The sequence below is a fragment of the Sinocyclocheilus rhinocerous genome, unplaced genomic scaffold (genome assembly GCF_001515625.1).
Source record: "Sinocyclocheilus rhinocerous isolate Xijiao unplaced genomic scaffold, SAMN03320098_v1.1 scaffold4219, whole genome shotgun sequence".
In the NCBI taxonomy this organism is placed as follows: Eukaryota; Metazoa; Chordata; class Actinopteri; order Cypriniformes; family Cyprinidae; genus Sinocyclocheilus; species Sinocyclocheilus rhinocerous.
In genome coordinates, this window is record NW_015644620.1 from 211,537 (window position 1) to 235,746 (window position 24,210).

Below are 24,210 nucleotides of genomic sequence, written 5' to 3' on the forward strand. Positions count from 1 at the left end.
GTACAAAAAGTATTCTCGTAGCTTCGTAAAATTACGGTTGAACCCCTGATGTCACATGGATTATTTTACCGATCTCCTTGCTATGTTTCTGGACCTTGATCATGGTAATTACATTGCTGTCTATGAGAGGGTCAGAGAGCTCTCAGAATTCATCAAAAATATCTTAATTTGTGTTCCGAAGATGAACGGAAGTCTTACGGGTTTAGAACGACATGAGGGTAAGTAATTAATGACAGAATTTTCATTTTTGGGTGAACTATCCCTTTAAATGGTCTTTACTTGGTCTTAAAAAGTCTTTATCTTCATGAAACCTGCAGAAACCCTGTATAATAATAAAACTGATTAAGATTGGTGGTTCTGTAAGTAAATTACTTGTACTGCTCTTTTATTGCTCAGAAAAAGAAGTCTTCCAAAGAGAAGCAGTTTAGTAGTGATGAAGCTCATGGACTCAACAGCACATAACAGATGTAACAGCCCTCGACACTTCAGTTCCCAATCTCACAGTCTCGGCTGAAATAATGATTTTACCCGAATGCATGCTCCGTCCTTACTGTTCATATGTATGTAAGTCAGTGTTTGTATGTTTTGTATTTTTATTGGGAGCTACATTTTTGAGAAATATTTAGTATTCTTGTTTTTCTATTTTTGATAACTGGACTTCCTGTGATTAAAAAGGATTTTATTCCTTTTGTATTGTTTTAAAAACTTTTTTTTTTTTTTTTAAATCATGAGATTCAAGAAAAAAAAATCATTGTTTTATTTTCATTTTGGTCATATGATGTTTTATTTAAAAAAAAAAATGTATTAAAAAAAAGTACAATTGCTTAAGATCAAGCACTAAATTCTATAAATGTCCTTTTGTGCTAAAATTTGTGCCCATTAAGATAAGAATTGTCACATTGTATTCGTCATTTTTTGAGATTCAGAATATACATCAGATGGTTTTATTTACGTTTGTCTCACCTCATTCTTCACACAAAAATGCACTGCAGATGTAAGTACATATGTTGGCATGTTTCCTATTAAAAACAGGACATTTGGGTGGGAAATATTGAATTTATTTTTTAAATGGCCAATTGATCAAAAAAAAAAAAAAGTCATCCATGAACCGTAATTTGCCGCTTGATTTGCTACAGTGTATTAGAGACGTACATCTAAATTTAATCTTTTTTTTTCTCCATTTTCCCAGAAGATACTGTAAATTATTAAATACTTTAATAATGTGTATTTTAGATTAGTGGAAAGAAAACATCCAAAATACACATTTTGGTGCTTAGTTTATTATACTTGTCCTATTTGCATCTGTAGATTTCAATTACAAAACATCTTTAAAAAGGATTTCCTTTTGTATTGTTTTAAAAACTTTTTTTTTTTTTTTAAATCATGAGATTCAAGAAAAAAAAATCATATTGTTTTATTTTCATTTTGGTCATATGATGTTTTATTTTAAAAAAAAAATGTATTAAAAAAAAGTACAATTGCTTAAGATCAAGCACTAAATTCTATAAATGTCCTTTTGTGCTAAAATTTGTGCCCATTAAGATAAGAATTGTCACATTGTATTCGTCATTTTTTGAGATTCAGAATATACATCAGATGGTTTTATTTACGTTTGTCTCACCTCATTCTTCACACAAAAATGCACTGCAGATGTAAGTACATATGTTGGCATGTTTCCTATTAAAAACAGGACATTTGGGTGGGAAATATTGAATTTATTTTTTAAATGGCCAATTGATCAAAAAAAAAAAAAAGTCATCCATGAACCGTAATTTGCCGCTTGATTTGCTACAGTGTATTAGAGACGTACATCTAAATTTAATCTTTTTTTTTCTCCATTTTCCCAGAAGATACTGTAAATTATTAAATACTTTAATAATGTGTATTTTAGATTAGTGGAAAGAAAACATCCAAAATACACATTTTGGTGCTTAGTTTATTATACTTGTCCTATTTGCATCTGTAGATTTCAATTACAAAACATCTTTAAATGCCGTTTTCTCTATTTGTTTCTCATTTACGGTGTCATAAATCTCCACTTCAGTACCATTTACAGTACATTCACCAGGCTTTGTAGTTTTATTCCTATCTATAATCTGAAGATTGTTACAGAGGGGGTTGTTCATAAATCACTGACTTTATATAACATTTTATTTCTAAAAACATGTAAAACTCCATAAAAACGAAAACCTCGGGCAGAAATCATGTTCATAGATAACCTAATGTATTAAAGATTTATTAAAGGGGTCATATGACGTTGCTAAAAAGAACATTATTTTGTGTATTTGGTGTAATGAAATGTTTATGCGGTTTAAAGATTTGCTCTTATTGTTTTTGGGGGAAATTAATGTGTACTCACTCATGTAAGATATTTTCAAGAGAGAAAACTTGGATCACTCTTATAAAGTATATTTCTTGGCACTGCACTAATTTTTTTTTTTTGTTTGTTTGTTTTTTGTTAAACTTTAATCAGTTGTATTCAATTTCATTTTAATTTTATAAATTCAAATATAAAACTGCAGTGAATGGGTGCCGTCAGAATGAGAGTCCAAACAGCTGATAAAAACATCACAATAATCCACAAGTAATTCACACAACTCCTTCAGTGAACATCTTATAGTGAAAAGTGAAAAGCTGCGTGTTTGTAAGATACAAATCAATTAAGACATTTTTAAATTAAAACCTTTGATTCTGGCCATAATATGAGTCCATAATAATAACTCTTTCTCCATGCATTGGTGAGCAAGTAATGTAGTGCTATATTCTCTAAAACTGTTCCCATGAAGAAACAAACTCTTCTACATCTTGGATGGACGCATTTGAGGATGGATACATTTTCAGCAATTTGTCATTTTTGGGTGAACTATTCCTTTAATTATGACTCATTAATGACCAGTCCTGCTGATTCAAGCAGATTCTTATCAACATTTTAGTTTCATCTTTTTAAAAGCAAATTCCTTGTGCTTTACATCAACTTCTTTGTTGTCTGATCTAGGAGTTCTCGACACTGAAAGCCCATGTTTCCTAATTAGAGAAAACAGAAAGCGGATGCCTGACTTTAGACGAGATCCTAGTTTAATTGCAGTCTTTCTTAAAATATGGCTCATGAAGTTATTTATAGCCTAAATGTACGATTAAATTGGTAAAAGCAAATGCGCCGCTTAATCCACTCTCCCGCGCAATTTGTTGATTGCCAGACAGAACTAACCGGGACTACACAGATTAGTGTTATCACTCCGCAGTGTCACTTGGTGACGCGGTCCGCACCTGAAAAATAAAACAATAATATCTCTCCGCGCTGTCGGTACGGGGTCACCGGTCAGTCTTGTTTATCGCCGTATAAAGGACTGAAACCAAATAGCACAGGAACAAAATATGAACAATAATGTGTTGTATGGATATGTGACAAGTAATTAGTAATCATTTAATATATATATATATAATTTACTATATAATTTAGTATGGTGTGGCTCATGGCAAAGGCATTTAAAACAATAGAGGAAAACATACAAAGAGTTATATTTAGTTGATAATACCTTTAAAAAGTGTTAAAGAAGCTTTCAAAAACTTTTCTTGGGGGAAAAAAACATTTTTTGTCTATGTCTTAAAAATAAAAAAAACTAGGCTATTTGTCTATGTTGGAGTTGTTTTAGTCAAAAAGAGCACAGCAATTATATAAAACATACCATATAGTTTTGTAATTATCCCATTTTGTTTCTGGTTAAGAAAAGTTGAAGACCCTCTGCTTTAAATGGTACATTGTTTCCTGTGTTAATGTAATTAAACGTTAAGTGTACATGATGAAGACTGTTAGTAGTGCTTATGACAAGCATCACTATTACTATTGCTCAAAACATCTGCTATTCAAGAAAAAAAGAGCTAAAAATACTGTAGAAATTTCCAAAATAGTGCACCCATCCATTATCCTTCCTTTCTTACTTCATTCTTCCTATGACTCAAACACTCATCATTTGGCCTACTCATGAACACTCTCTCTGTCTCGCTCTCTTTCTGGCTCCTCCTTAAACACTTTTCCTGTGCAGTTAAATATGTCCTGACAGCATCTCAGCATCACATTCAGTCAGCGTAAACTTGTGCTCCAGTGATGAAGGTTGTTCTGTTCCTCCTCTCCCTCTCGGTGTGTCTGAAGTCTTCCTGTGTCCTGGCGAAGACTTTGGAGTTCTTCATCGCAGCAGTGGAAACTAAGTGGGAATATATGTTTACAGACACAGCAGATTCTACTGCAAACCAGAGGTGGGCATTTCTATTATTATGCACACAACAAACATGCTTTTCAATTATTGCTACCCACAAAGATTTATTATACACCTTTTATGTCATTTATTATACATATATTATGAAATTTTGCTACACAGTGTTCTCAAAACACCACTGTGTTCTAACAGTGGTGTTTTATCAGAGTAATCTGGAATGTGACCATCAAGCATAATGTCATCAGTAAGTTGTTACAGAAAGGAAACAGCTTTGAGAAAATGTTTGATTTTTTCATTACTTCACATGGACTCAGTCCAGCAACCCTCAAAGGCAAAAACTTTGAGGGCTGTCCAAATTTCAAATATGCTTCCAAGTTGTATAGTTAAACAGAGCATACCGAATGTGAACATAGTTTGCAGTTAGATACGGTCAGTGTCATTCAAAGTTTGATTGATTGTTTTGGTGATCAGAAGCCTGCCTGTTATTTATATTTAATTATTCTCGTAGTGCTTTTCAGTCCATGAATAGTGAACATGCGGTCAGAACAAACATGCTTTGATTTGGTGTTTTCAGAACAGAATGTGATAACAGTTCAAGCTCATTAGTGTGAAACCGCAGCAGATCATTTGCTGAATATGCATATTTGTTGCAACCATGCATACTCCTTTATAAGACAAAACATTCTGTTATTAGTTAGTACTAAATTTTTTAAATACAATTCCTGGTGTAATTATTAAAGGAAAAGTTCAGCCTTAAATTATTGTTGCTCTTTTGTTAGTTTTGACTGTTTTTATTGTCCTCATTTGTAAGTCGCTTTGGGTAAAGCGTCTGCTAAATGACTAAATGTAAATGTAAATGTAAAATGTAAAATGAAAATTTGCTGAAAATGTAGGCTACTCACCCTCAGGACATCCAAGATGTAGAATTTGTTTCTTCGTGGGAACAGATTTGGAGAAATGTAGCATTACATCACTTGCTCACCAGTGGATCCTCTGCAGTGAATGGGTGCCGTCAGAATGAGAGTCTAAACAGCTGATAAAAACATCACAATAATCCACAAGTAATCCACACCACTCCAGTCCATCAATTAACATTACTTGTAGAGAAAAGCTGTGTGTTTGTAAGAAACAGATCCATCATTAAAGTGTTTTTAACTTCAAACTGTCGCTTCTGGCCAAAAAACAAAAGCCATCCCCTGTTGTCACCTCATATCAAAATCCACAGACATATTTGTTTAGTACCATTTGAACTTGTAAACGGTGCTTTATCTGTGCATATTTCTCTCCTGATTCAGACCCAAATACTTTTCACTGGAGAAAACAATATTATGAAGAGAGGACTCATATTTTAGCCGGAAGCAACGGTTTAAAGTTAAAAATGTCTTAATGATGGATTCTTACAAACATTTAACTTCACAAGACATTAACTGATGGACTGGAGTGGTGTGGATTACTTGTAGATTATTGTGACGTTTTTATCAGCTGTTTGGACTCTCATTCTGACGGCACCCATTCACTGCAGAGGATCCATTGGTGAGCAAGTGATGTAATGCTACATTTCTCCAAATCTGTTCCCATAAAGAAACAAACTCATCTACATCTTGGATGGCCTGAAGGTGAGTGCATTTTCAGCAGCTTTCCATTTTGGGGTGAACTATTCCTTAAAACATTTAGCAATGAATTGCTAACTATGGATTAATAAAGTTGCATTGTATTATGTTGCATTGCACTGCATTGTAAATATGTTTAGTAACTGCATAATAATTCCTAACAGGAAATTAGCATCTGGTGTCCAGAAATACATCAAGGCTGTATATACGGAATACACTGATTCCACTTTTACAACACCAAAGTCAAAACCTCCATGGGCTGGTCAGTATAAGCTTAAACATTTCTGCTCCTTAGGAAAAAAAATCATTAAGAAGTTTAGAACTAAATGAATAGAATGTTAAATGATCTGTTTCAGGTATTCAAGGCCCGACTATCAGAACAGTGGTGAACGACAGGGTTGTGGTGCACTTCAAAAACTTTGCATCACAATTTTTCAGTATTTCTCCCATCGGCATTCCGTACTGGAAACAATCGGAAGGTAAATCTAACAGAATGGAATTTGCATTAATCTCTTTGAAATTCTATATACTCTTTAAAATAAACTGCTCATTGATTGATAGATAATTTCATTCCAGATTGTCTAACTTTTACCGCATTAGACAAATTGTGTATAGAATTAACTCACAATATCATTATAGACTTGTTTTGGAATTCTGTAATTTTTTTTTTGTTGTTGTAACACTGGAGATACTAATAAATTCCAGAGTGCGTAAAATACATGTGATTTCCCGTATAAAGCAACATATAGTAAGTTTGGGCTTGCCCAGCAAAACGAAAGCAATAACCTGAGATATGCAGCAATATACTGATGGGTTTGAAAAACCATATTGTGTAAAGATAAACCTCAACATCCTTCTGCTTTTCCACGGCAGGCGCAGGGTACGAGGACTCCAGTTCTGTTCAGGAGCGAGCGGATGATGCAGTGCCTCCTGGTGGTTACTACAAGTACGTGTGGGACATTTCCCCCAACTCCGGGCCAACCACATCAGATCCAGACTGTCTCACCTATATCTACTCATCACAGGTGGACATCGTCCGAGATTTCAACAGCGGACTCGTCGGGACTCTCCTGATCTGTAAGACAGGTGTGATTCTGTTGCTTCTCTTTTGGGATTTGTCAAATATATCAAGTAAAATATCACTGACATTTTGTACTAAATGAGAAAGTTGGTAAATATTTGACATGTCCTTTAAAATGTTCCTCTCTCAGAGGCTCTGACTGAGGAGAGACAGCGGAAGGCTCCGGAGTTCATTTTGCTTCTTGCTGTCTTCGATGAGAGTAAAAGTTGGTACCGGGAAGTGGGCCGAGCAGACAAACTGAAGAAAACTTCCAGTCCAACCCAGTACCACACCATCAATGGATACATCAACTCAACATTACCAGGTGCGATCAGCCTCACCACACCTGAGCAGCTGCCATAAATCAGCTGCTGAGAAACGGTTATCATTAGTGTTGAGAAGGAGATTTTTCACTTTACGGTAATAATACAGTTTGATTGGAATGGAAATAGATTAATGCAAAAAGTATATTAAAGTTACTAAAAGGTTTAATTTTCTTTATGCAAAATATAAATATACACTACCAAAAGTTTGGAGTAATTAAGATTCTTTTTAATGTTTTTGAAAGAAGTCTCTTCTGCTCACTAAAGCTGCATTTATTTCATCCAAAATACGGTAAAAACAGTAATATTGTGAAATATTATTCCAATTTAAATAACTGTTTTTTATTTGAATATGTTTGAAATTTTATATTATTCCTGAGATGCAAAGCGGAATTTTCAGCATCATTACTGCAGTCTTCAGTGTCACGTGATCCTTCAGAAATCATTCTAATATGCCGATTTATTGCTCAAGAAACATTTCTAAATATTATTGATGTTGAAAACAGTTGTGCTGCTTCATATTTTTGTGGAAACCGTGATGGCACACACACACACAGCAGCAGCAGCACAGCTATGTAGGAAATATTTTAATAAAAGCATGTATAAATGACAAACCATTTGCCTGAGACAACTGTCAATTATGCAGTTTAGTGTCATTATACAAAATATAAGTGACACACTACAATAAGGTCCCATAAGTTTACATTAGTTAGTGTAATAACTAACAAAGAGCAACACAATGGGTGTAGTACTTATTAGTAATTTTATAATATTTGTTAGTATTTAGTAATTTTGTTGTTAAAAATTTTAATTCAGATTTAGTTATTTTAGCACTTCAAGGTAAATGAAACAAAAATGGGAAAGGCTGCCTTGACAAATAGCTTAAATAAGTTTATTTTATTTCAGTTAATGTTTATTTTATTTTACTAGCAAAAATGTTTTTTATGGTTTTAGTTTTAGTTAACGCTAATAACACTGGTGTCAGGTGTCAAGTTATTCTAGTAAGATGGATGAAAAATAACTTTTCATGGATTGAACTTATTTATCTTTCTTTATGGGTTGAAGACAAACAGGTGGACCTCCGTTCGTTGGCCGTTCCCCCAGGTGAGATAATGATGTACCTCTGGAAATTGACAGCAGACGATGGACCCACGGAAGCCGACCCACGATGCCTTACGCGCTTATACCAGAGTATGGTGGATCCCGTTCGGGACGTGGCATCTGGGCTGGTGGGACCCCTTATCATCTGCAAATCCCAATCTCTGGACAAAAGAGGCAGAGTGGTGAGAAGAGACTCTGACACAGATCTGTTTATCTCAACCTAGACTGACTGGAAAAACAATGCATGTAGCAAAAATGACGTTTACGTTGCTTCTCGCCCATTTGTGGCACATTCAAAGTGAAATGTCTAGTAAATGGTGCGAAAATTTCATGAAGTTTTATCCAAAGCAGATAAACATGGCGATGTTTTATTACATTGGTTGTTGTACATATTATAGCAGTTCAGAAATGAAATTTCGGGGGAGTGGCACTAAAAGATTTATGCTCTATCCGTATTTTAAAATAACATAAAATAACATACCACACTAAAGTTCACCCTAAACCTAACCGAGAGTGTTAATAAAAGCAAAAGTGAGATAAAAACACATTTGCTCAATAGTTTATGGTAAAAGTGTTTGAGGTCATAGCAACCATGTGAAAATAAGCCTTTATTATTAGATAATCTGCCCCGTAATTATAATTTGCATGAAAAAGAATAAAACTTGTTGGTGTTTTACTGCCACTAGTGTTGCATGCATAGGAATGATTTTTGAGTTTTGCAAAAATTTAATTTCCATTGAGCCTATGTTTTTTCCATTGAGCCTATGTTGGTTTATCTGATGGATGGATGGATGGATGGATAGAATTATTTTTATTTATAAATTATTAATAATATGTTTTCACAGGTAACTTCAGATAAAGAGAAGAATCTCTTGTTCACTGTGTTTGATGAAAACAGAAGCTGGTACTTTGAGGAGAACATTAATAAAAACAGTGAAGATCCAACTAAGATTGACCGCAACGATCCAGATTTCTACAATTCAAATGTCATGCACAGTGGGTGTTGATTTTTAACCTCTACATGTAAATTAATGGATAATCTGTGGTTGCTTTGGGTATTTGTATTATTACATGAAAACTGGATTAATCTAAGTTTTCATGAGTTAAATTGTTAAATCACTTTTTTCATTTAGACTTTCTGTCTGTCTGTTTCAGCTGTTAACGGCTTCATGTTCAACCACCTCCAATTCAGGGTGTGTGTTGGCGATGTCATACTCTGGCATGTGGCGAGCATTGGCATACAAAACAACTTCCTGTCAGTCTACTTCACAGGAAATACGTTTGAGAGGGATAAAACATATGGCACTGTCCTCACGCTCTTCCCGATGACTGGAGACACAGTGACCACTGAAGTGGAGATGCTAGGTAAGCGTCGGAGGTCAAGATATTGGTTTTGAAAAATAAGAAGGTTTGATGAAGGGTTATTATCATTAACTAAAACTAAAATTAAAACCATGAAAAACATAAAATAAGCATGATCTGAAATAAAACAAAATATAATAAAAATGATATTTGCTATAAATATTATATTTGTTATAGTTCTCATTTAGTTTGAGTTGAACTACTAAAATAAATAAAACAAATATAAGAATCATTCATAATTAAATCAGGAACCTGTTTTGATACCGTGTTCATAAGTTTGATGTTTGAACTTTGTAGGTGAATGGGAGGTCAGCGCATTTGACCCGTCTCTGAAACAGCGAGGCATGAGTGTTCGCTACACGGTTGTTAACTGTGAAAGAGTCCTACCCATGGTGGACAGCGAAGACTACGATGACGAATTCATCGAGTTCATTGAACGGAACTTCCCGATTCCACGAGGCACAATGGAAAAGAACCGCACTATCGCCATTCGCGTGTGCCGAAACAGAACTATGACGGACTCTGCGATTGGGCGAGTAAACACGAGCTCAGACAATGAGAGACAAAGCAGAACCCGTGTGTGTGAGATAAGATATATTCCCGTAAAGTGGGAAAAAGATCTGGATGCGTTATCACAGGGCGGTATTCCACAGGATATTTTGGATCAACTGGATGGGGAGATGGGCGGAAATTCATTGGAACGTCAGAAAAGGTCCCACAATGAATCTGAGCCTTACAGAACAAGGCCAAACGAGATTGACCCTACAGTCATGTTAAATACCACAGAAAACAAGGAATTAACAGGGGAACATCAACATTTGAACGTTGCCAACATACAGTTGGATGAAGTTGAACACAATAAAACACATCCAACAAATGACATATTTCGAAAATTCCTTTTTAAAGATAAAAACCTGTCAACTAACCAACTTCTAAACGACTCTACGGAGGAAAAGTCTGACAAAGCGAGAAATCGAAGGGAGCTTTGGAGTGTCAGCAAAGACAAAATAAACAAAGTGGATTCAAAAGTTCTGAGTAACAACGAAGTTCTGGAAGAATCTGGAAGTTCTGGTCTAAAGCAGGACAAGATGGAGGAAAGTTTGAATCTTCACTACAAAGATCCAAAGAAGTTCCAACCAAATCTGGAACTGGTTTTGGAGCCGATGTCAAATTCATCAGATAACCAGACCTATGGCAGGAAATCACTGGCAAGTGACTATGAAGATTATGGCGATGAAGGAAGTGTTCTCGGTTTGGATCATCATGTTGAAGATAATGTCAGTATTAGGTCCACAGAATCAAGGTTCAGAAGCTACTACATCGCAGCAGAGGAAATCATGTGGGATTATGGGATCAATAAACCAGCTCAGCTCATCAAACCAAGGTAACAAAACATTCTGATGTGCCACAACCACACTTTTTGGTCATTTTAGTGGACAATTCTAAAGAATTTCTAATGTTTCTAATGTTAGTGAATGATAATAATATTAATAATAATAAAAACAACAACAACAACAACAACAACAATACCTTTTATTGATAGCAAAATCAATAAAATACAAACAATACAAAAACACAAACATTCAAATCAAATCACTAAAAGCTGTTCTAAACAAATAAGTTTTAATCTGAGTTTTAAACTAGGAAACAAAATCCAGTTGGCGAAAATGCAATGGTAAAGAATTCCATAATTTTGGCGCTAGCACCAAAAGAATATAAGATATTGTATAAAATCAAATTTTTGGTGGTGTCAGATTGTATCAGATTCATTTAGTTTAGTTGTATATAGTTTAAGGCAAAAATGCCTTAAAATCCTTATTGTCACAACCACATTTTGTCTCAAGAATTTCTATTTGGGAGAATCAAACAAATATAATATGAAATTATATATATAAATGTAATGTTACATATTGAATAAAATCTCATTTTTGGTGGTGTCTGATTAAATCAAATCTATTTAGATGAGCAGAAAAACAATCCTAAATCATTATTTGTCATAAAAATAACGTCACAATGCAATGCTGTTTTAGATCGTGACATTAATATTATTGCTTTTCAAATTAAGCCTAAAACCAGCCTTAAAAGTTTGGTCAATTGTACTTGCACTAAATATTTCATGTGTCCACAGGGAGATGCGGAGGGGAATGAGAAAATATTTCCCAGCCTATAAAAAAGTAGTATTCAGAGCCTATCAGGACAGAGATTTCAAACATCCAATCAAACGAGGAGAACTGGACGAGCATCTCGGCATTATGGGTCCTGTGTTGAAGGCAGAAATTAATGATGTTCTTACTGTAAGTTTCTTCATTAATAGGAGCTATTAAAATGAGCATCTTAATTTAACCGAATATTGCATTCTTAAAGGGTTAGTTCACCCAAAAATGAAAAATCTGTCATTAATTACTCACCCTCGTGTTGTTCGAAACCCGTAAGACCTTCGTTCATCTTCGGAACGCAATTTAAGATATTTTTGATGAAATATGAGGGCTCTCTGACCCTCCCATAGACAGCAAGGTAACTACCACATTCAAGGTCCAGAAAAGTACCAAGATGATCAACAAAGTAGTCCGTGTGACATCAGTGGTGACATCAACTGTAAAGTTACGAAGCTACGAGAATACTTTTTTGCGCAAAGAAAACAAAAATAACGACTTTATTCCACATTTTCGTCTCTACTTCGTCTTTGGATGCGCGTTCACGACAGTACCATGACCCATGACGCGAGCGTGTGGCGGCGCCAGCGCTGACCCAGATCCGGCGTGTTGACATCATTACGCCGGATCTGGGTCAGCGCCGCCACACGCTCGCGTCATGGGTCATGGTACTGTCGCAAACGCGCTTCGTAACTTTACAGTTGAACCACTGATGTCACACGGACTACTTTGTCGATCATCTTGCTACTTTTCTGGACCTTGAATGTGGTAGTTACCTTGCTGTCTATGGGAGGGCCAGAGAGCCCTCAGATTTCATCAAAAATATCTTAAATTGTGTTCCGAAGATGAACGAAGGTCTTACGGGTTTCGAACAACACGAGGGTGAGTAATTAATGACAGAATTTTCATTTTTGGGTGAACTAACCCTTTAAGGTGCAATCACATTTACAGGCAAATTTTCACAGGCGAAATCCAGTCATTTCAATAGAAATTCAAGTGAAGGTGAAAGATTACACTGATTTTGCAACAGGTTCAAGTTGGTCACGCGAATTTGCTGTGCTGACCATCAGAAAGCTGCTTGGTATGAAAGTGACTGTGTGAACTGTACTTCATACATTGCTACATTATTGACAACAGAAAATTGCCCATTAAACTTTGAGGAAATTTCACTAATGTGACCTGCAATCCTCCCTACCACACTCCTAAAAGTGTATGCTCCTGCCCGTTAACTATCATCACTGAACGAGCAGTGCCATGCTGTTCCTTCAAAACAAGGCACAAAGTTACTTTCCAGACCCTTCACTCTCTCTGCTCCTCTCTGGTCAAAAGAGCAGCCAAACTCCATTTGAACCACAGAAACCATGACAATTTCCTGAAGACACAATTGAAGTCACACTTTTTCCACCAGCACCTAACCACTTCACAACCTTAAACCAATGCACTTGCAAAAAAACAAAACACAAATCCTCTTCTTTCTCTTTCTCTGCATTTCTCTTCTGCTCTAGCTTATTTCCAAAAATGGTTTGCACCTTTATCATTGCACACACTAATTCCTTGCATTTCTTTTCCCACAAGGTGGTTTTCAAGAACCTGGCGTCCAGACCATACTCTTTCCACTTGCATGGGGTGTACGATAAGATGCAGGGGAGTTTTAACCCTGGAACGGGCCCAGAAGGCGTCAAGGCCGAGGAAGTACCAGGTGATCCAGTTCCTCCAGGGGAGGAGAGGGTTTACAACTGGAGAGTCTCCAGACGACAAGGTCCCTCAGCGTCAGAGTTTGACTGCAAGGCTGGGGCCTACTACTCCAACATCAACATGGTAATTCAGTGTGCAACATACAAATCAAAATTAAATTTTCATGTTGTCTTTAACCCTATAAAGCCTCCTGTATCATATTTGATACACACATTTCTAAGGCCTCTAAATGATCTAAATGATCAAAACTTTGCTGAAAAACATGTTGCACACAATCTACTACACGCATGACTGATAGTTTATACTTTTTAGCAAGTAAAAGGCCTTTAGTATAATTGTAAAAACATCAGGTCACCTTCAGGTCATGGTCCACATGTCTGTTTGCTGTGAAATCTGATTTTTATAAAGTAAACTTAAGTATAACTTTTATATTGTTAGAAATTTTTTCAAGATTTACTCGATTATCCATGCATCATTTTTTAGAAAAATCAATATGAGAGTATGAGCTCCATATTCTCATGAGACATATGAGCCATAAAAGCCTGATCAAATATGACACTCAACAAAAAATTCCCAGATAATGGATGAAATGATCAAATGTTTAGCTTGAATGCAAGTCGCTTTGGATAAAAGCGTCTGCCAAACACATAAATGTAAACTTAAATATCAACTTCTGTATTCCTCTTGCGTCCACCAGGAGAAGGACATCAACTCTGGTCTAATCGGTCCGGTGCTGATATGTCATCCTGGTACCCTCCATCCACGCGTCTTACGTCAGCCTGACGTGACAGATTTCTTCCTTCTCTTCACCACCTTTGATGAAAGAAAGAGCTGGTACCTCGACTACAACATCAGGAAGTTTTGCACCCCACCCTGCCAGGCCAAAGTAGACGACCCGTGGTTTGAGATGAGCAACAAGTTTGCAGGTACATTTTCATAATTTACGATTAACACGACATTCGTGTTGGAGATCTCTTATGAAACGACCAGTCTGATCTGTTTCTGTCCTCTGTCTCAAAAATGATTCGTACCAAATGGGCACATGTGTGTTTATGCTTGTTATTGTGTTATAGAATTTGGTGGTTAAATCACACACACAAACACTTACAAGAAACCGGCCGTATAATGTAACATGCTGAACGAATTTAACGCACTGCCAATATTCCAAACACCCAGTTTTTCTAAATATAAACATTTGATAATTCACTGACTCAGGGCAACACATGCGTATTTACATTTCTGCATTTGGCAGATGATTTTATCCAAAGCAACTAACAGTGCATTCAAGGTATACATTTTATTAGTTCACACATTCCCTGGGAATTGAACCTATAAACTTGGCGTATTAGAGGAGATATTAGGAAATGTAATAATAGCCGTAATTATTGTGTTGTGTTTTATTGGTACTTGTAGCTATTAATGGCTACGTGTCAGAGACGCTTCCTGGCCTGATAGTTGAACAGTACCAGACGGCTCGCTGGCACCTCCTCAATGTTGGAAGTCGTGGCGAGTTTCACGCTGTACACTTCCACGGACTGCCGTTCGGAGTCGGAAAAAATCAGGAACACCGCATGGGAGTTTTCAATCTCTATCCTGGTAAACCAAATCCATCACCCGGCACCTTACATGTCTTTTAGTATGTTAGATTTACAAATCACAATTCATTAAATGTAACTCAGGCAGTCTGTCTGCAATCTTACAGCATATACCTACATTACAGTTTAAAATTTTATTTTTATTTATTTATTTATTTTTTTAATATTTTTTTAATATCTTCTGCTCACCAAGGCTCCATTTATTTGATAAAAAATATAGTAAAAACAGTAATACTGAAAAATATTATTACATTTTAAAATAACTATTTTCTATTTGAATATATTGTGAAATGTAATTTATTCCTGTGATGCAAAGCTGAATTTTCAGCATCATTACTCCAGTCTTCAGTGTCACATGATCCTTCAGAAATCATTCTAATATGCTGATTTGCTGCTCAATAATTATTGGTGCTCAATTAATGGTTATATAAAGATTTTATTATCATCGATGTTGAAAACAGTTTTTGCTTAATTTTGTTTGAATATTTTGTGGAAATATTGGATTTTTTGCTGAACAGAAATTTGACAAGAACAGCATTTATTTAAAACAGAAATCTTCTGTAACATTATCCACCTTTTTCCTTTTGCTTTGCACAAATTATGGGAGTAACTTGCGTTAAACTGTAAACAACAAGCGAAAGGTTTGCTATATGAATGCAATAACAAGCATTCTCAAATACTGGGTACAATGAGGTGACATTCAACCATCAGATATTAAAAGAACATTCAAACGTTTAAAAGCATGAACAAATTACAATAGACCTTGAAAAACCCCAAAAAGCTTGATTACAGTATTTCCACAGCAATATTAAAGATGTGTAAATATCACTGTAATATATGTCTATATTATATAACATACGTTGGCTTAAAGGTGCTGTATGTAGGATTGACACCGAGTGGTTGAACTAGGTAAATGTTCATTAACTGGAACATTGAGTGATAATATTTCAAAGTGATTTCCATCATTTTGACAGATAACAAATACTGTATTTACCTGCTTTAGTCACTGTTAATAGGGATTAGAAGTGAAATGGGGAGAAATGTACATTTTAAGCATCTCTGAAAACAAACCTGGAACGAGATGTGAGGATTTGGGGAGAAAAACAAGAGATTCTTCATGCATTCCAGTGCATTATTCATGGGATATATTGTAAATTAAAACCGGACAGCAGACCACAAATGTGCAGTATTCGTTGTCTTTATTCATATACTGTTACAGCGGAATACAAAGGAAAAACAGAAGATATCCAGGAGGAAAATAATGCAGCAGACTGAAAAGATATAGTTCTTATACCATCAGCTCATTCATTCAAACTGAAGGATGAGGATTATTTTTAGTGCAACCTTATGATCTGAAATGATTTGTTTCAGTCTTTTTGAGTGGATCTTCCCCAAACAGGAAGTGCCTCCCATAATTTAAAAGGTGGATAGAAGTCTTTCACTTTTGATCAATTTAATGCATCTTTGCTGAATAAAAGTTTGTTTTTGTTTTTGTTTTTAAATCTAGCTTAACCCAAACTGTTGAATGAATGTGTATCAGTTTCCAAAAAAAAAAAAAAGAAAGAATATTAAGCAGTAAAATCTGTAATCAGAAATGTTTCTTGAGCAGCAAATCAGCATATTAGAATGATTTCTGGAGGATCATGTGACACTGAAGACTGGAGAAATGATGCTGAAAATTCAGCTTTACCATCACAGGAATAAATTACATTTGAAAATATATTACAATAGAAAACAGTTCTTTCAAATTGTAATACTATTACATTTTCACTGTTTCAATCTTAATTATTCCAAACTTTTGGCCAGCAGTGTATATCAATAATTCTGTCTCATTTGGCAGGAGTTTTTGGGACGGTGGAGATGAGGCCAGCCATTGTAGGCACCTGGTTAATAGAGTGCACTATCGGAGAACATCAGATGGCAGGCATGAGGGCCAAGCTGCTGGTTTACAACCCAAGTAAGAGCTTAAACTCTCTTCCTCCATGAGAGTCAGTCATAGATCTTTCTTGGCATCCTGTTTCTGCAGTCACTAATAGTTAGAGGACACCTGAAACTGATTGATTTTGTTTAACAGGGTGCATTCAGCCATTAGGAATCCAGTCGGGATGGATTGACAACAAACAAATAACAGCCTCTGACCACTATGGTAAGAAACAGGGTTATTTTAGTATCATTGATTTACTATTTTGTTGAATTAGATTTTATTTTTAAATTCTTTTTTTACTTTAATTTTAGCATCATTACTCCAGGCTTCAGTCAGAAATCATTCTAATATGCTGATTTGCAATTGCAAAAATTTTGATTTTATTTTTAGATTCTGTTTTTACTCTACACTCTAAAAATGCTGGGTTGTTTCAACCCAATTTTGGGTCAAATATGGACTAACCCAACTGTTGGGTTAAATTTTGGTTACATTTTTAAATTAACTTTTTAACCCAACAGTTGGGTTAGTCCATATTTGACCCAAAATTGGGATGAAACAACCCAGCATTTTTTAGAGTGTATTTTCTTGAACTATTAGTAATTTTGTTGTTTTTGTCATTTTGCGTTTTAATTTTTTATTTAAAATAATGAAACAAGACCATTTTAGTTAACTGTAATGACCCTAGTAAGAGCTACAAAATGCAATATAAAAACACAAAATAATAGTACAATAAATGTATTCATAAGTCTAATGTGTACAGTGGATTTGACTGTGTAATTTGTCCCACTATATTCGTCTTGAAAGATGTGCTATTAATAGGATTTAAGATTTTTTGACTTGGGCCACAAAATATAGTGTTTTTAATCAAATATTTCTACGTTTATTGAATTGTTGGAATCTGATTTCTCTTACAGGTAACTGGAAGCCAAGTTTAGCCAGACTTGAGTTATCTGGCTCTATTAATGCCTGGATGGGCAGCGGCACAGACTCCTGGCTCCAGGTAAAAGAAATCTTCTGTTTGCAGACGTAACATGCTGTTCTGAGGCTCATTTTTAAAAAACTGTGCTACCCGGTCATGGACTGTGATGACTAATTTTTATAGTTAAGAATAACACATTATGATTTATCTGTGGCTCATATTTCACAACGTGCCACAGACAATAGTGACTCTTTGCACCACAGTCAGCAAGTCATGACACATTATACTTTCACTGTCAGCAAGACAAAGTGGAAAATACTTTTGAAAACTATAAATAGGTTTGTGCAGGAGATTTTATTTAACGTTTGCTTCAATAGTGCCTGGAAGCAAGAGAAAGAGAGAAAAAGTGCAGGATATACAACAATTCACTCTTTTTAGCAGGGTTCATATGATGGTGGATTTCTGGGAAGGCCTGGAAAAGTTAATCTTAGCACTGAAAAGTAATTGAAATTTCTGTTGTGAATGTTATTTTTAGCAATGCACAACTCGCTATTCCATTGCTATAAATTGCTCTAGGAAATAAGTACAAATTCATTGGTAAAAACAGAATATGATCATTTTCCATAACTATTCTCTTTGTTACTGTATGTGTTGTTTTAGGTGGATCTGTTAAGGCCCATGCTTCTTCATGGCATTCGGACTCAGGGTGCAAAGACCTCGATGGGTCTGAGCGAGTATTTCACCATCCTGTACAGCATCAGTTACAGCATCGACCAAGAAAACTGGACTACCTACCAAGGAAACAGTACCAAGTCATCTTATGTCAGTACCAACATCTGAATTTCTCTAAACTAAACTGATTTAAAGGGGCCATACTGTGTGCTTTTTGTAGCATTTGACTTTTTTCCTCCCTGAAGTTCTCTTATAATGTTAGTAAATATTTCTTTCACACCGTTATTTAGTTTTAGCATAATGACCTCACCCTTTACTTCTGTAGCTTTAGGGTGAATCTCAGACCTGTCAGAAACGTGCAATATTTTACGTCAGATACAAGAAGAAATTTGAAATTATAATTCACTCAAACAAAATCGAGCCTATTTTAGTAGCACCATTAACAGCTCAAAAATAAAATGATTACGAACAGCAAAAAAAAAAAATTGGGGATGGAAATATAATGAAAAATGACAATGCACAAAATCTTAATAGACTAATAGACTAAATTTTCTTCATGCAAAATATTATTTATTTTTTCATCATTATTTAATCATTGCATTTGATTTGAGGGTGAAAAGTGATCTGGAAATTGTTTTTGTGACATGAAACTGTTTTTGGGACATGTGTCCTTATATATGTAACATAATTTAAGATTGCCTAATGTCTTTGCGTATTAAATGAGAAAGAAACATCTCTGGCATTCATATACGCCTACATAAATATAGATATACAAAAATATGTTAACAGAATCTTCTAGAAATTTCCAAGATAATCCCTATCACTTTTTTGTGAAAATCATATTTTAAGAGCTATTTTAAGAAATCCTCTGCCCATTAAATATAACCTTTAAACATCGCAATCTTAAGAAACACATGATGAAACGTACTCCTACAAATTATTTTTCCAATGAAACTGATTTGCTTTGATTTCAAAAGAAGCGCTATCCTAATTACATATTTGACTATTTTTGTATCTTTCATAATTTCGGTATGATTCACATCTGTTTTCTTGTTTTCAGACCTTCAATGGAAACATGGACGGTTCCAGAATAAAGGAGAACTTGTTTTCTCCGCCCGTTGTGGGTCGCTACATCCGAATTCACCCACTGACCTTTCAGAAGAAGCCCACACTGAGGATTGAGCTGCTGGGATGTGACCTTAATAGTGAGTAAACACACACAGATTGATGACAGCACTTTCTAACAAATAAAACTGGAGGAGAAGATGAAGACGCTATAGATGAGAAATCCAAACAATGCATCAACTAGACACTATTCAAATGACAAGGTCTTTGCAAAGCACATTTCTTGTTTGCCTTTGTTTGCCATTTTTGTCAGCATGAAGCGATTTAAACATGGAGATCTGAAAGCTTTGGATGTTTTTGTTAGTTCATGAGCATCTGTCATCCTGCTTGTAGCATCAGAAAGATCCAATTCAAGGCTTCCTAACTACAGCGTTCCTTGTTTACTCTCTTTTGCTTTTCAACACATTTTCTCCCTTCATGCATCAATGGCAATGTCCAAAGCTTCATTATCAGAGAAAAGTTTGAGTCAAGTAGTTTCTTTTAAAGGCAGAGTAAGGGATTTCTGGTAGCCAATGTTTATATTTGAAATCACCAAAACAAACACGCCCCTACCCCAAAAGGGTCTTGCCCCTATTTTGATAGCTCCGCCCCACACATACGTACGCAACCCAGGCAACGATTAGTTCTGTGAAACAAAGCAAAACCAATGTTACACCGTGTCTACGGACGTAAGCGGCGCGGCTCAACAAATCCCGACAGAAAACTGCTGCCATCTTCTATTTATGACGTGCTGATACAAATTTCAAATGTTTTTCAATGGTCGTTTGATCGCGTCCAGTGTAGTCAGACTTTAGCTGTTGTAGACACGGTGTTACTCACCTATTGAGAAGAAACAAAGCAACCTCGGCGTCCGATCGCAGGCCTCCGCTCCTTGAGTTCTCTCCAGCGCTGGAAAGCTGATCCGATATTTACACGGGTCCTACTTCTTGCCTTATCGTTCCGCAGACGTTTTCCTCTTTTGTTTTTTATCCGCCATCTCTATCTTTCTGTCGCTCGGCTCGGCTAATGTCCGTCCCATGCACTGAACGCGCTCTCCTCCACATCATGAGTAGACACGCCCCTTATTGCTGATTGGCTACAAGTTTGTTTTGCGATTCGGCCCGAATCAGTTTTTAAAGCGTTTTTGAAAAATCACTTACTCTGCCTTTAATTGAAAGAGCTGAATAATGCATGTTTCTGCACATTCAGAAACACTTCTCCAAAACAAGGTCCTTGCAGTATAGATGTTTTTCAGACTAATATGTTAACCAAATACAAAAATGCAAACCAATATAAAAACCAGGGTTATTATAGTTAACTAAAACTGAAACCATAAGAAAAACATTGTTGTTACTTGAAATAAATGATAAATGAAATGTAAACTTATTATATCTAATCAATATAAATATTTCATGTAACTTATTTTATCTATCTTAATGTTTGGCATGACAGTATTTCTCATTTTCATTTATTTCAACTTGAAATACTAAAATAAACAAAACTGAACTACATAAACATTTGTCTTTTAAGAATTATGTGTAAAAAATAAATAAATAAAAGAAAACCATTTTAGTATTGTCTAACATCTTTGCACATGAAATGAGTAGCAAATGAAAGTTAAAATAAAAATAGAAAGTTTTTAAAACCTATAAGTCAAAATTTCAATAAAAATGTGTATCTCAGTGGTAGTAAAATCACACTGCTTCAAACAGATATGAGCATGTTTGTTTGTGTGTTTGTCAGGTTGTTCTATGCCGTTGGGAATGGAGCGCAGGTTGATTCCCAGCAGTAGCATCAGCGCCTCCTCCTTCCTAAACAAGTGGTTACTGTCCTGGAGTCCTGACCTCGCTAGACTCCACCAGGAGGGGCGAGCAAATGCATGGAGACCCAAGGTATCTGTCCACCCATCTATCTATCTGTCTGTCTATCTAATCACTGTATGTTGTTCTTAGAGAGAGTGAAAGTGAATTTTCTTTTGAATTTTCTTTTCACTTTATTTTGATGGTCCTTTAACGCATTCTGTTGACTATACAGTAAGTAACGTTGCACCTACATGTCTACTAACTCTCATTAGAGTATTAGTAGAGTATTAGTAGACTGGTAGGGTTAGGGTTTGAATAAGTTGACATGTACTTGCAAAGTTACTTATAGTCAGTAGAATGTCTGTTGGGAGACCATGACAATAAATAGTTAGCAGATATTAAGCAAACAGTCTACTAATACTCTGATGAGAGTTAGTAGACATGTAGGTGCAACATTACTTACTGTCAACAGAATGTTCAAAAGGGACCATCAAAATAAAGTGTTACCGAAAAAACTTGGAGAGTAAAGAAGTAAAAGGTACTGGTAAGTTTTTGCTGCAGCATTATCAAATGAGTTAACAGACATTTCCTTTAACCCTCACACAACACAATGCAATGCATAATTCAAATTTCTGGCAATGCATAACACAGAAATTCCTTCATATTAACACTGGACATTGAGCCCCGATCTTACAGCCTTTTCTTAAAGTGCAAGCCATTTGTTAGTAGATTTATGCACATTCATTCTGTACATGGGTGTTTGTTTCTCTGAGTGTGAACATTCAAATGTTTATCACTGTAAAGAAGTTATTAAACTGATCACCTTATATTTTGTCTCTTCCTGTCTTCCCCTCTTCTTCTCTGGTTCTACAGACTAATAACCCTCATGAGTGGTTACAGGTGGACTTTCTCTCTATGAAGAGAGTGACCGGGGTGGTCACACAGGGGGCCCGATCCGCCCTGAAACCAATGACAGTCACTGAATTTACCGTCTCTATTAGCAATGAAGGCCACAGATGGACCAGTGTGAAGGAGCAGGGCACAGACAGTGAAAAGGTACTGCCTTATTTGTGTGTATTGAATGATACAGAATGGATTTTGCCTCACGAAAAACAAGACCAAGTTGCATTTCACTCCAAAATAGAAATAAACTTACATTTTGCATGAAGGAAATAAAGGTTTATTTAAGACGTTTTTGCATTATGGCATTACTTTCTTGATAATTAAGCACTTTTCCCCACAAAATTAAAATGTGCATTTTTATGTATAAGTAAAATAAGAAAATTATTGTAATGCAAAGATTGAAGCATCTACAGTATCTCACAGAAGTGGCTAATTGGGCCCAATTTGGACATTTTCACTTAGGGGTGTACTCACTTTTGTGGCCAGCGGTTTAGACATTAATGGCTGTGTGTTGAGTTATTTTGAGGAGACAGCAAATTTACACTGTTATACAAGCTGTACACTCACTACTTTACATTGTAGCAAAGTGTCATTTCTTCAGTGTTGTCACATGAAAATATATAATAAAATATTTACAAAAATGTGAGGGGTGTACTCACTTCTGTGAGATACTGTATATTAAAGTATAAATTCAAGAGTAACCGTAAGATAATTTATTGTCACTGTATACAATGGTATGAAATACAACGCAGAAAAAAATACAGCGACTGTGTTGTGTACCTGATTCTGGATCAGCGCGAGTAGCAGATTGAAAGTGTTTGATTGGCTGGAGACCAAATGATCTGCCAGTTACTTTAGACACGCCCCCCTTGACTGTTTAAGCTCATTAAGCAAAAAAAATGGATAGGTTTAATTTTCTCATAATCAATATGATTATTTCTTTCTTTTGATTTTGGGGTGAAATATGACCTGGACACGTTCTTGCTGGGTTTCCAGAGAGTCCCTTATTCATGTTGATGGTGTTTTGTTTCTTGCTCTTTTTCATCCTGATGTAGATCTTTGAGGGAAACAGCGAGCATGATGAGGAGGCGCTGAACGTGTTTGATCCTCCCCTGTTCACTCGCTTTATACGGATTCACCCTAAAGGCTGGGTCAACGATATTGCCCTGCGGCTGGAGCTTTTGGGCTGTGACACTCAACCAACACTTTGAGAAAATGTGAGATCCATCCACTGTGGTTGAAAGAGATGGTTTTTCACTACATTTTATAAAAGAATTTTATAAAAACACACGGCTCTGTTCCAAACCATGGTTTTAGAGTGGTTTCGTGCATTTGTCAGCTGGGAGACTGCCTATGATGCCTAAAAATGCTGTCTAGGTAGGCAGCTCACTTTGACTTTGAACAGAGCCCACATTAGCACTACATAGGTTTATCTCTAGAACAGGTTTTCGTCATGTGATATGATGATTTATGTGTGTTGTATCTGGTTGGCTGTACGTTATAAATGTTCTGATCAGTATGCTGCTCATTTTAATGTCTGCTTTTGAGACATTAATATTATTATTATTATTGGGAATAAACTACCAATATCTATTTTTCAAGTAAATGTACCCTTGCATATAAAAAAAAGATTGTTTGGTTGGTTATTAGATGTTTGTATATTCTGGTCTGGAATAACTACTGAATCCGCCATATGCTGTACTTTCGTATTTTGCACTGTGAAACAGGTTTATTATTTTTTCAGATATTTAATGTTTAATTATGGAAATAAAA

At 35.6% G+C, this 24,210-nt stretch overlaps 2 protein-coding genes across 3 annotated transcripts in view; both read left to right on the forward strand.

The window, feature by feature from the left end:
* Positions 1 to 698, forward strand: part of tcof1 (treacle ribosome biogenesis factor 1) — a 7,589-nt gene extending 6,891 nt beyond the window's left edge. For both annotated transcript variants that reach the window (XM_016576201.1, XM_016576202.1), the window contains exon 9: positions 397 to 698. In XM_016576201.1, the coding sequence (XP_016431687.1) occupies positions 397 to 462 (66 nt within the window). In that variant the 3' untranslated portion in view covers positions 463 to 698. The remainder of the gene's footprint in view (positions 1 to 396) is intronic.
* A 3,397-nt stretch (positions 699 to 4,095) lies between these two features.
* On the forward strand, positions 4,096 to 24,210 carry LOC107758461 (coagulation factor VIII-like). Its single transcript, XM_016576190.1, has 21 exons — positions 4,096 to 4,254; positions 5,989 to 6,086; positions 6,181 to 6,303; positions 6,698 to 6,910; positions 7,036 to 7,209; positions 8,273 to 8,490; positions 9,154 to 9,304; positions 9,464 to 9,673; positions 9,968 to 11,054; positions 11,799 to 11,964; positions 13,399 to 13,641; positions 14,216 to 14,444; positions 14,932 to 15,114; positions 16,954 to 17,070; positions 17,188 to 17,259; positions 17,952 to 18,037; positions 18,617 to 18,778; positions 19,689 to 19,833; positions 21,476 to 21,624; positions 22,408 to 22,590; positions 23,493 to 24,210. Exons 1-21 carry the CDS (start codon positions 4,106 to 4,108, stop codon positions 23,646 to 23,648), a joined length of 4,314 nt encoding a protein of 1,437 aa, XP_016431676.1. The 5' UTR covers positions 4,096 to 4,105; the 3' UTR covers positions 23,649 to 24,210.

What these genes read in the sequence shown, in the direction of transcription:
- LOC107758461 (XM_016576190.1), top strand. Translation starts at nt 4,106, where the DNA reads ATGAAGGTTGTTCTGTTCCTCCTCTCCCTCTCGGTGTGTCTGAAGTCT. An exon ending in GTCAAAACCTCCATGGGCTG is followed by an intron (nt 6,087 to 6,180) that starts GTCAGTATAAGC and finishes GATCTGTTTCAG; the next exon opens with GTATTCAAGGCCCGACTATC. An exon ending in GCTGCTGGTTTACAACCCAA is followed by an intron (nt 17,071 to 17,187) that starts GTAAGAGCTTAA and finishes TTTGTTTAACAG; the next exon opens with GGTGCATTCAGCCATTAGGA.